Below are 12723 nucleotides of genomic sequence, written 5' to 3' on the forward strand. Positions count from 1 at the left end.
ATTGACATGATTGTCCGGGATGGGAGAGGAAGCCTATCTATTGGGAGGTACGCCTGTCAGTGCACTTTCAATGCCAGTCCCAGACCTGGAGAAACATAGCATGGTTGCATCAGGATCTGATGTGGCGACACCTATGTGTAAGAGCAGCAGAAAACAAGTTTTGTTTTGTTCTGCTTTTTGTTTTTGTCCAAATTAATAGAAGCCATGGAAACTTTGTAAAAGCCTTCACAATCTTCTTAATAATTTAGTATTTACAGACCTCAGTACCACAAGACTAGAAAAGTTGTGACATTTTGAAGAGAATGCTATTGATTGTAGTAAACCTAGGCCTGGGGCGATTTGAGACACAGAATATTAATAATTTTGTTATTTTTAGGAACATTTCAGAAACAGGTGATGCATCCTGTTTGGTATAAATTGACTTTAGGTTCACACAATGTTAATATTAGGGTTTTTTCCATTGTATTCAGCTTTCCTCTCATATCCCACATACACATCAACCATAACATTAAAACCATCTTGTTTCTACACTCATTGTCCATTTTACCAGCTCCACTTACCATATAGAAGCACTGTGTCGTTCTATTACAATTACTGACTATAGTCCATCTATTTCTCTGCATGCTTTGTTAGCCCCCTTTCATGCTGTTCTTCAATGGTCAGGACTCTCCCACGACCACTACAGAGCTGTTTTATTTAGGTGGTGGATCATTCTCAGCACTGCAGTGACACTGACATGGTGGTGGTGTGTTAGTGTGTTGTGCTGGTATGAGTGGATCAGACACACCAGCACTGCTGGAGTTTTTAAACACCTCACTGTCACTGCTGGACTGAGAATAGCCCACCAACCAAAAATATATCCAGCCAACAGCGCCCCGTGACCACTGATGAAGATCTCAAAGATGACCAACTCAAACAGCAGCAATAGATGAGCGATCGTCTCTGATCTACAAGGTGGACCAACTAGGTAGGAGTGTCTAATAGAGTGGACAGTGAGTGGACACGGTATTTAAAAACTCTAGCAGTGCTGCTGTGTCTGGTCCACTCACACCAGCACAACACACACTAACACACCACCACCATGTCATTGTAACTGCAGTGCTGAGAATGATCCACCACCTAAATAATACCTGCTCTGTAGGTGTTCTGGGAGAACTACAAAGTGCTTCTATATGGTAAGTGGAGCTGATATAATGGACAGTGAGTGTAGAAACAAGGAGGTGGTTTTAATGTTATGGCTGGTCGGTGTATATGCTAGCAGGTAGATTTGAGTCTGAAGGCCACACCCAGTGGTACATTTGCTCCTTGTCTTGTTTGTACAAAACAGTTACTTAATAGAGATAAACAAATGAACATATTAATATTTTATATTAATACTATGTATTGAAAATGGGTGACAATGGCAGACTTGTGGTTAGAGCTTTGGGTTGTCAGTTGAAAGGCTGTAGGTTTGAATCGCAGCTCTGCCATGCAACCACTGTTTGGCCCTTGAGCAAGGCACTTACCCCCATCGACTCCAGGGGCACCGTACAACGGCTGACCCTACTCTCTGACCCCACTCTCTGACCCCAGCTTCAAAACAAGCTGAGCTATGCAAAGAAAGAATTTAATTGTACTGTAGATGTGTATATGTGTAGACAAATAATGTTGTTCTATAATAATTAGGTTACAATTAATTACAGATGCTCGCTTGGAGTTGCCTCAGCATCAGCTGATCCCGTCCCAGAGGCAGCTAGTGTTCAGGGGTGACCGGTTACCTTTGCAATGCACCGCCTCCTACCTGGACCCGACCATCAACCTGAGCTGGACTCATGAGCAGAGACCCGTACACACACATGAAGAAAGAGGAGTGTATGTGGAAGAGAGCATCATCCACGACTGCTGCCTCATCACCAGGTGAGAGATAAAGACATTTCGAGTTCTGAAGGAGAGTAAGAAACGTGACATTCTTGATTCTTAGCGTCTGATCTATCGCGCTAGTCTAAATGAATTCAGGGCACGTACGGGCAGGCGAGTGACCCTATACCAGGTGAGATGCACCTTTCATTAACGCTGCCCTTGAGACAGTCAGGAGTGAAGTGTATTGGCAAAGTGCCAGTTAGTGTCCTCTCGAGGTTCTGGAAGTGCTGTCTGAAGCTGCCTTAGTAGACGTGTTCTGAAAATGTACACGTCTAGCAGCTGAATCACACTCTGCGTGGCATGAGCCTGCTGCATCTCTCATGTTGTACACACTATATGGCCAAAAGTATTTGGACACCTGACCATGAGCTTGTTCGATATCTCATTTTAAAACAAATGTATTAAAACAGTGTGACCTTTATGTGATCTTTTCAGCTGTAACAACAGCCATTATTCTGTGAAGGTTTATATAGGATTTTAATGTCATGTTTTACACTTTGGTTGAGATTCATCAATTCACAAGGTTATACAAACACAGTCATGGACAATTATTTCCAATTCACCTCACTTTTAGACTTTGGGAGGAAACCGGAGCTCCCGGGGAAAACCCACGCAGACACAGGGAGAACATGCAAACTCCACACAGAAAGGACCCAGACTGCCCTACCTTGGGATTGAACCCAGGACCTTCCTGCTGTCAGGCGACAGTGCTACCCACTGAGCCACTATGCTGCCCCTTCTGAGAAGGCTTCTTACAAGACTTTGAAGTATGTCTGTGGGAATTTGTGCCCATTCAAAAGCATACAAAAGCATTCAGCGTTTGTATGGCTGGGCACTGATGTTGGTCCCGAACGCCTCAATTGATGTTCTAGTTTATTCCAAAGCTGTTCAGTGGGGTTGAGGTCAGGGCTCTTGTGCGGACCACTGAAGAGTGCAGGGTCAGCTATTGAGCGGCACCCCTGGAGCAGAGAGGGCCCACTAGTGGCAACTTGGTAGAGCTAAGATTCGAACCCTCAACCTTTCGATTGATAGCCCAAATCTCTACCCACTAGGCTACCAGTGTCCCAATAATATACACTTAAAGTAACAATATCAGTAGAAGTGGTATGGTCTCCAAATCAATCAGTACTGTACTGAATAGTATGTCTTGTTTGTTTGTTTATTTTTGGTTACATTCATGACATGACAGGTAATTACAAGATACCCATGATTCATCAGTTCAAAACAATGTCAAACACAGTCACAGGCAATTTTGTATCTCTAATTCACCTCTGTTAAATGTCTTTGGATTGTGGGAGAAAACCAGAGCTCCCGGAGAAAACCTATGCAGACATGGAAAGAACATGCAAACTTGACACTGAAAGGACTTGGACCACTCTTTCTGCCTGCCTGCCTGCCTGCCTGCCTGCCTGTCTGTCTGTCTGTCTGTCTGTCTGTCCGTCCGTCCGTCCGTCCGTCCGTCCGTCCATCCGTCCGTCCATCCATCCATCCATATCTGTCTGTCTGTCTGTCTGTCTGTCTGTCTGTCTGTCTGTCTGTCTTAACTTGACACTGAAAGGACTTGGACCACTCTGATCCAAAATAGTATGCCTAGTTAGCACGCTGCAACTGGTGTGGTTACACATTATAAAGCACGAAAAATGCGGTTTGGGATGTAGCCAAAAAATCACCTGTAAACTGTGTAAAAATCACCAGGTAGTTAGGGTGAAGTCTTAAATAAGCACAGCGCTGTAAAACTGCACTGTGGCATTAAACATGTAAAAGTGAATAACGGCGCTTATAAGCACGTGTTTGTACATGTGTGAAAAAATGGCTTAGGGTAGTTGATTAGTTTAACTGCGTCTCGCTTCGGCGTGAGTCTGGCTATAAATATTGATGGAGTGCTGACAGAAATATGTTTCCTGTGTCAACATGCTTGGAACGCTTTGCTGGCGGTTTCCGAACAGTGCACTGAAAGCTACGGCGGTCATAAACCACCCAGGAGGACGCTGGCTTTTACGGTGCTGTTGTTTACCCCCGTCACTGTGCACCTCGCACTCCCTTCACTGTGAGTGATGAGGGCTGTGTGGCGGTCGGAAATCGCTGTGTCAAACAGGACACGGTGGCTGACTCGCAGTGGGATGTGAACATGAACATCCTCGCTCATTTTTCAGTTTATAACAGGCTTTTCCATCCAGCCTGCAGATCTTCATTTATTTATTGTCTGTTTTACCACCGCTTTATACTGGTCAGGGTCACTGTGGGTGCATTTCACTGGACGACAGGTTGGAAACACCCTGGACAGGTTGCCAGTCCATTACAGAGCACACATACCTAGGGCAATTTATCTCCAATTATAACCTAAATGCATGATTTTGGACTGTTGGGGGACAGTCTGTCTGTCTGTCCGTCCGTCCGTCTGTCTCTATCTATCTGTATCGAGTTAAAGATTCAAGATTCAAAGTAGCTTTATTGGCATGGGTCTATCTATCTATCTATCTATCTATCTATCTATCTATCTATCTATCTATCTATCTATCTATCTACTATCTGTCTCTCTATCTGTCTGTCTCTATCTATCTGTCTGTCTATCTATCTGTCTGTCTCTATCTATCTGTCTGTTAATTTTTATATCTGTCTATCTATGTATAGCTTTATTGGCATGGGTCTATCTATCTATCTATCTGTCTGTCTGTCTGTCTGTCTGTCTGTCTGTCTGCCTGCCTGCCTGCCTGCCTGCCTGCCTATCTTTATGTCTGCCTGTCTGTCTTTCTGTCTGTTTATCTATCTTCCTGTCTGTATGTCTGTCTGCTGTCTGTCTATCTATAGGCGCAACAGTGGTAGCCTAGCAGAGATGGTAATAAAACTAGCAACCCTTCCGATTACTAACAGCACCTCAACCACTGAGCTACCACTGCATTCCTGTCTGTCTCTCTGTCTGTTCATCTGTCCACCATCCATTCATATAGTGTACTTGCTTCTAGCTTTTAAGTTAAGTAGATATTTACTAAACCTTTTTTTTATGTTACTGAAAAAAGGTTTATCTAAATCAATTCTTATTTTATTTATCCTAACCAAAAAGCAGATTATATGTCCAGATGACAAATGAGTCTACACGCCCACCCATTTTCTGACACTAGGCTTTCTATGACACAGTTCTTTGTCTCATGGTGGTATGGTTATTTTTACAGAAAAATAATAATAAATAATAAATTGTATTTAAGCATGAATTTGCCTAAACTGCTGTCACAGAGTATAAACATAAGGAAATGCCTACACTAAACCTTCATATTCCAGTTATGTTAATGTAGTTTATCCATACCAATGGTCATTTTTTCCATGATGTATTAACATGCATTTTGAATGCAAATGCTACCTCCAGAAGATGCAGCACCCTACCTTACTGACCAGAGACATCTATATTAGCTTAGATTAGATCTCGCTATCTTTCTATACAATCCCTAGTAAAGATAAAGTGACACAGAGTAACCACTTAAACAATGCCATAAATGACAGCAAAGTGCATTGTAGAGTATTTTGATAGCTTAGCTACATCTAACATATCAGAAGCTGTAACAGATATTTGTGCTAAACTTTGTTTATGATGTCATTTTACCAGGGGTTTAACCTTAAATTTCAGTGGTCAATTTATGCATAAGGCATCATGTGTTTTTAATGCACATTATAATGCAAACCCCATGTCCAGATAACTACTGAGTATACTGGGGTATTTATCTGTCTGTCAGTCCGGCTGTCTGTCCATCCATCCAGCTGCTTTCAATAATGCTTGTTTGACATGGGATTACTAGACCAGTAACTTAACCGATGAGCTACTACCGTACTACTGCTGGTCTGCCTGTCCATCCGTTTGTTCATAAGGTGTATTTTAGTTTCAGTACTGCTTGTTTTACATGGGATTACTAGACCAGCGCCTTCACTGCTGAGCTACCACTGCACTACTGTCTGTCTTTCTGTCTGTTTGTCCATCCACCCATCTGTCATTTAAAAGTACATTTAGTGTACTTTTAGCTTCAGTACTGCATGTTTTACATAGGATTACTAGACCAGTACCTTTACTACTGTGCTACCACTGTACGTCTGTCTGTCTGTCCATCCATCTGTTCATATGGTGTACTTTTAGCTTCAGTACTGTCAGTTTTACATGTGATTACTAGACCAGTACCTTTACTGCTGAGCTACCACTGTACTACTGCTTGTCTGTCTGTCTGTCTGTCTGTCCATATAGTGTACTTTTAGCTTCAGTGTTGCATGTTTTATATGGATTTACTAGACCAGTACCTTTACTCCTGAGCTACCACTGCACTACTGTCTGTCTGTCTGTCTGTCTGTCTGTCTGTCTGTCCACCTGTCTGTCTGTCTGTCTGCCCATCCATCCATCTATCTGTCCATATGGTGTACTTTTAGATTAGTACTGCTTGTTTTACATAGGATTACTAGACCAATAACTTAACCGCTGAGCTTCCACTGCAATACTGTCTGTCTGTCTGTCTGTCTGTCTGTCTGTCCGTCCATCTGTCTGTCCATCCAGCAGCTTTCAATCCTGCTTGATTTACATGGGATTACTAGACCAGTACCTTTACTACTGAGCTACCACTGCACTACTGCCTGCCTGTCTGTCTGTCCATATAGTGTACTTTTAGCTTCAATGTTGCATGTTTTACATGGGATTACTAGACCAGTCCCTTTACTGCTAAGCGACCACTGCACTACTGTCTGTCTGTCTGTCTGTCCGTCCGTCCGTCCGTCTATCCATCCATCCATCCATCTGTCCATATGGTGTACTTTTGAATTAGTACTGCTTGTTTTACATAGGATTACGAGACCAGTAACTTAATCGCTGATATATCACTGCACTACTGTCTGTCCGTCTGTCTGTCCATCCAGAGACTGTCAATACTTTGTGTTTTTCATGGGATTACTAGACTGGTACCTTTACTGCTGAGCTACCACTGTACTACTCTCTGTCTGTTTATCTGTCTGCCCATCCATCTGTTTATATGGCGTACTTTACTTCAGTACTGCTTGTTTTACATGGGATTACTAGACCAGTACCTTTACTACTGAGCTACCACTGCACTACTGTCTGTCTGTCCATCCACCCATCTGTCCATTTATTGTACTTCTAGCTTTAATACTGCTTGTTTTCCTCAGACACATATAATTAAGAGGGCACAGCATTGCTCCTCCACTTAACAATCAGTCATAAGTGCACAATTATGCATTTGGTTAAAAAAAAGCCCATTATCGTCTGAATACTGAATAGATTAAGTGATTTAACACTAAAGTGGGCATTACTTTGTCATGGATGAAAAATAAAGAACAAACGTTGTTATGTACAAATGCTGGGTGGATCTCGCACAATGGAAATAAGTGTTTATACAATGTACATAATGAACTGTCAGCGCAGTTTATACATTAGCCTATTGATTTTGTTTGTTCAAGTCAGAGAGTAAATGTGAATGTGTTTGTGTGATGAGGAATTATATTTTGTCTGGGATTTGATTATTATTGCAGTCAATAAAGGAAAAAAAATTGCAGTGCATTGAGAGCCACATTGCTGGTGTCTTATCTATTTCTTCTGTGTGCTTAAGTACTTCCCAATGAACTTGAAAATGGTTGAATGTAACTGCAACTATGAAAATAAATGTTAGAATAATTTATAGACATAACTTATTCTTATAAGCCAGGGCATAGAAATGACAAAACTGATAATGTGTTTTAGTCACTTAGATGGCATAGAATAAATCACATTTACTGTATGACAGCAAGTAGGTAGCACTGTCACCTCACAACAAGAAGGTCCTGTGTTCGATCCCCAGGTGGGGTGGTCCTTTCTGTGCGGAGTTTGCATGTTCTCCCTGTTTCTGCGTGGGTTTCCTCTGGGTGCTCTGGATTCCACCCACAGTCCAAAAACATGCAGTCATGCTAATTGGATACACTGAATTGTCCTATAAGTACCTAGCCGTTAGGATGCATAAACCAGTGCATTGTAGGGCCGGGCCCAAGCCCGGATAAATAGGGAGGGTTGTGTCAGGAAGGGCATCCGGCATAAAAACTGTGCCAAATCAATGCAGATCATGATTCGCCGGCGACTCCTAACGGGAGCAGCCGAGGAAATAGAGACTGTATGATAGCAGGTGAAAAGGCTTGTTTTATTATTATAGTCATATTCTTTTATTGTTATGGAGATTTCTGGATTCATCGACAAGTCCATAATTGTGAAAAATAATCCACAGTCGAAATAATACAAAGCCAAAGTAGCCAATTAAAAAAATGTCTTATTATGTAAGCAATGTACTGCCGATTACAATTGCTGGATTAGAAAAGTTTGAAATATTTTTACACATGCAAGGCTTTAATAAATTTAGCACTATACTATGTCTTCAGTAGTAAGGTGTTATACAGTGGTACCTTGTAACTCAACGTCCCCTAAACTCAAAATCTTTGAAACTCGATGCCCTTCGTCAAGAAATTTGTACCCTTAAACTCAACGTTTAAATAACTTTAATAACTTTCTATACCACTAAATAAAAAAAAGCTTAGTTGCTGTATGTGTATTTGTTTGACCCAACTGATATTTTCAGATCTTTAAGCATCTTGGCTTAAAAAATTTGTTTCAATTATTAGTTATTTACTCCCAGAAAAATCCCAAGACTGCCATAAAATATATATGTGTCCCAAACAAGTGTGTGTAAACTCAGCTCTGTATGACTAACCTTCTTACAAGCTGAATTATTACACACCACACACAAAGTATAGGTTCTCTTTTCTACCTGAATTCTTCATTCCTGCTCCTGCTGGGGAAGAGCAGACAGACGGGTCATCTGGTGCGAGCTAATAACTAATGACCAGTTTGTTGTGTAGCCCGGTGCCCATGCTGAGTGATAGCGCTAGGCTTAAGAGGCGGTAGGTACCTCATAACTCACAGCCCTGAAACCCAGCGGAGGTGAAGTCTGCATCCACTAATCTTAAACCCCATTTTTAATCGTTCTAACGTGCCAGGATGAAAGACGTAAGAATGGAGGGAACGCAAATGCAAAAAAAAGGAGAGATCTCACACTGCATCACAGATGTTTTCCTTTGCGGTTGGTTTCTGTATCGCTCTCTATTTTTGTTAGATTCTTGCCTGATTTGTTCGTCTAATTAGGTTACCATAGGGATTGAGGACTTAATTGGCTTGTTAGAGTGCAGTTTGGCTTGTTGTGGTTAGATGCGTCCACGTCACGCAAGACAGCGAGAATAAGATAATGAGAAAATAGCAGAGTGTGTGTGACAGAGAGCAAGAGGAAGGATTTGTGTGTGACATTAATTTAAAAAATAAAGAATTTATTTATCATTTTTTTAGGATTTTAACATCATGTTTACAAGCTTTGGTTACATTCATGACAGGACAGTTAATTACTGGTTACACAAGATTCATCAGGTCACAAGTTTAATGTCAAAAACAGTCATGGACAATTTTGTATCTCCAATTCACCTCACTTGCATGTCTTGGATTGTGGAAGGAAACTGGAGCTCCCAGAGGAAAACCACACAGACATGGAGAAACATGCAAACACGACACAGAACTCTCGAAACGTTCCACCTGGGAATCGAACCCAGGACCATCTTGCTGGAAGGTGACAGTGCTACCCAGAAAGAAAGAAAGACAGAAATAAAGAAAGAGAGAGAGAAAGAAAGAAAGAATAACAGAAAGAAAGAAAGACAGACAGACATGCGGACAGACAAAGAATGAAAGAGACAGAAAGAACGAACGACAGACAGACAGAAAGAAAGAAGAAAGATTTTACATTTACAGCATTTAGCAGACGCTTTTATCCAAAGCGACTTACACAATGAGCGGGACACGATAAGCAATTGAGGGTTAAGGGCCTTGCTCAGGGACCCAACAGTGGCAACTTGGTGGTGGCAGGGCTTGAACCGGCAACCTTCTGTTTACTAGTCCAGTACCTTAACCACTGAGCTATCACTAGTCAGTGGGCCAGTGATAGAAAGAAAGACAGACAGACAGACATGCAGGCAGACAGACAGAAAGACAGACAGACATGCAGACAGACAGACAAAAAGAAAGAAAGAAAGGAAGACAGAAAGGAAAGAAAAACAGACAGAAAGACAGAAAGGAAAGAAAGAAAGACAGAAAGAAAGAAAAAAGAAAGAAAGAGAAAGAAAGACAGACAGAAAGACAGACAGACATGTAGAAAGACAGACAGAAAGGAAGAAAAGAAGGAAGAAAGAAAGACAGAAAAAAAGAAAGAAAGACAGACATGCAGACAGACAGACAGACAGACAAAGAAAGAGTCAGAAGGAAGAAAGACAGAAAGGAAAGAAAGAAAGACAGAAAGAAAGACAGACAGGCAGACAGACAGAAAGAAAAGAAAGAAAGACAGACAGAGAGAAAGAATGAACGACACAGACAGAAAGAAAGAAGGAAAGAAAGAAAGAAAGAAGGAAGGAAAGACAGACAGAAAGAAAGACAGACAGAAAGAAAGAAAGAAAGAAAGAAAGAGAGAGAGAGAGAGAGAGAGAGAGAGAGAGAGAGAGAGAGAGAGAGAGAGAGAGAAAGAAAGAAAGAAGGAAGGAAAGAGAGACAGAAAGAAAGACAGACAGACAGAAAGAAAGAAGGAAGGAAAGACAGAAAGAAAGACAGACAGAAAGAAAGAAAGATCGAAAGACAGACAGAAAGAAAAAAAGAAAGAAGGAAAGAGAGACAGACAGATAGAAAGAGAGACAGAAGAAAACACTTCTACTTTGTGGTACGATTTGTTTCTGGTGATCAGGAGTGAAAGATTTAGTCTCTAGTCGTTCTTTATTTGAAGTGAGTAGCCAGTAGCCACCTCGGGTGTTAGCAGCGTAACGAGAAGCTATAAGTCATGTGCAGTTGGAAATTGTAGCGATACTAATCTCGGTCCCATACTAATAAAGTGCAGCGCTTAAGGCTAAGTCGGAATTGGTTTTCCCGCTGCCTTTCAGGAGTACAGTTCCAGCAACTACCAGTCATAATGGGATTCCCTATGGTGTTTCAACATAATAATATATTCATTTTGCCCTTTTCGAAAAGCCACAGCAGTAGTATTGACACAGCTTGGTATGTGGTCTAAATACGAGAATGTCAGGTTTAAAACACTTTTATCTACAAATGCACGATCAGCGTTTCTACAAACAGAGAGCACCTGCTTCACATGTAGTTTATTCTTTCTACATGTAGCACAGAATGGGACTGTCCTTTTGTAGCCCAAATCAGTACATTTAAGAATGTACTGTATCATGCCTCTGTCCACTTTCATAATTATTCATAATACACTGATTAGCCATAACATTAAAACCACCTCCTGGTTTCTACACTCACTGTCCATTTTATCAACTCCACTTACATATAAAATATAGAAGCACTTTGAAGTTCTACAATTACTTACTGTAGTCCATCTGTTACTCTACATATCTTTTTAACCTGCTTTCACCCTGTTCAGGACCACCACAGAGCAGGTATTATTTAGGTGGTGGAGGATTCTCAGCACTGCAGTGACACTGACATGGTGGTGGTGTGTTAGTGTGTGTTGTGCTGGTATGAGTGGATCAGACACAGCAGCACTGCTGGAGGTTTTAAATACCATGTCCACTCACTGTCCACTCTATTAGACACTCCTACCTAGTCGGTCCACCTTGTAGACGTAAAGTCAGAGACGATCGCTCAGCTATTGCTGCTGTTTAAGTTGGTCATCTTCTAGACCTTCATCAGTGGTCACAGGACGCTGCCCACAGGGTGCTGTTGGCTGGATGTTTTTGGTTGATGGACTATTTTCAATCCAGCAGGGACAGTGAGGTGTTTAAAAACTCCAGCAGTGCTGCTGTGTCTTATCCACGCATACCAGCACAACACACACTAACACACCACCACCATGTCAGTGTCACTGCAGTGCTGAGAATGATCCACCACCTAAATAACACCTGCTTTGTGGTGGTCCTGTGGGGGTCCTGACCATTAAAGAACAGCATGAAAGCGATCTAACAAAGCATGCAGAAAAACAGATGGACTACAGTCAGTAATTGTAGAACTACAAAGTGCTTCTATATGATAAGTGGAGCTGATAAAATGGACAATGAGTGTGGAAACAAGGTGGTGGATTGGTGTATGTGCTTAATGAAGCTATTAAGGAAACAATGGGCAGAATTTTGACTCCTGTGGTTAAAGCCTTTTTTTTGCCTAACTTATGCATTCGGCTTTCACAAGCTTTCTAAATTCAATCTAACATAATAAAAAATTTAACTAGATGGACAAAACGTTTTCAGAAAGCTTCGTACAGTTTTGTACTATATCTGCCTTGCTGGTTTAAGGCATAGTTAGCAAGCTAAGCTAATGGCCCTCATAAATAATACAAACATGAACAGAAATACATTCACACATTCTAGTCGATCTGATTCAGAGTGATTGTGATTGTGAACCATGTTGCTATTTTTATTAAATAATCTAGTAGTCGATTAATGTTGCATTAAATCTCAGACAGTGCGCTGCAACAGTAAGTGCCTGTGGCATTTTGGATGAACGGTGTATAAGAATAAAGCGCTGCTTTAACAGAGAGAAATTAACTATGTATAGTTTTAATCAGAACTATTTAACCCCCCAACGAAAAAGAGTATTTTTAACTCTAAGCTGTTGTGCAGAGCAAAATTTTGCTTTAAATGAAGTTTTTAAATGACTGATGTAGTGTTTGTGTAGCAGGATATTTACAACCCCAAATCAAAAACATGCAAATAATAAAAAAAACACAGAGTTTCTTACATTTATTTAGATATTTCATGTTTTGTCTGCTCAACTTCATTTCATTT

The 12723-nt window shown here is 41.1% G+C and overlaps 1 protein-coding gene across 1 annotated transcript in view; it reads left to right on the plus strand.

Annotated features, from left to right (window-relative positions):
* The window catches only part of LOC134315172 (adhesion G protein-coupled receptor A3), a 339202-nt gene that overhangs the window by 102040 nt on the left and 224439 nt on the right, over positions 1 to 12723 (plus strand). The window contains exon 7 of the mRNA XM_062996188.1: positions 1683 to 1896. Coding sequence (XP_062852258.1) covers positions 1683 to 1896 — 214 coding nt within the window. The remainder of the gene's footprint in view (positions 1 to 1682; positions 1897 to 12723) is intronic.

Source organism: Trichomycterus rosablanca, chromosome 5 (genome assembly GCF_030014385.1).
Source record: "Trichomycterus rosablanca isolate fTriRos1 chromosome 5, fTriRos1.hap1, whole genome shotgun sequence".
NCBI lineage: Eukaryota > Metazoa > Chordata > Actinopteri > Siluriformes > Trichomycteridae > Trichomycterus > Trichomycterus rosablanca.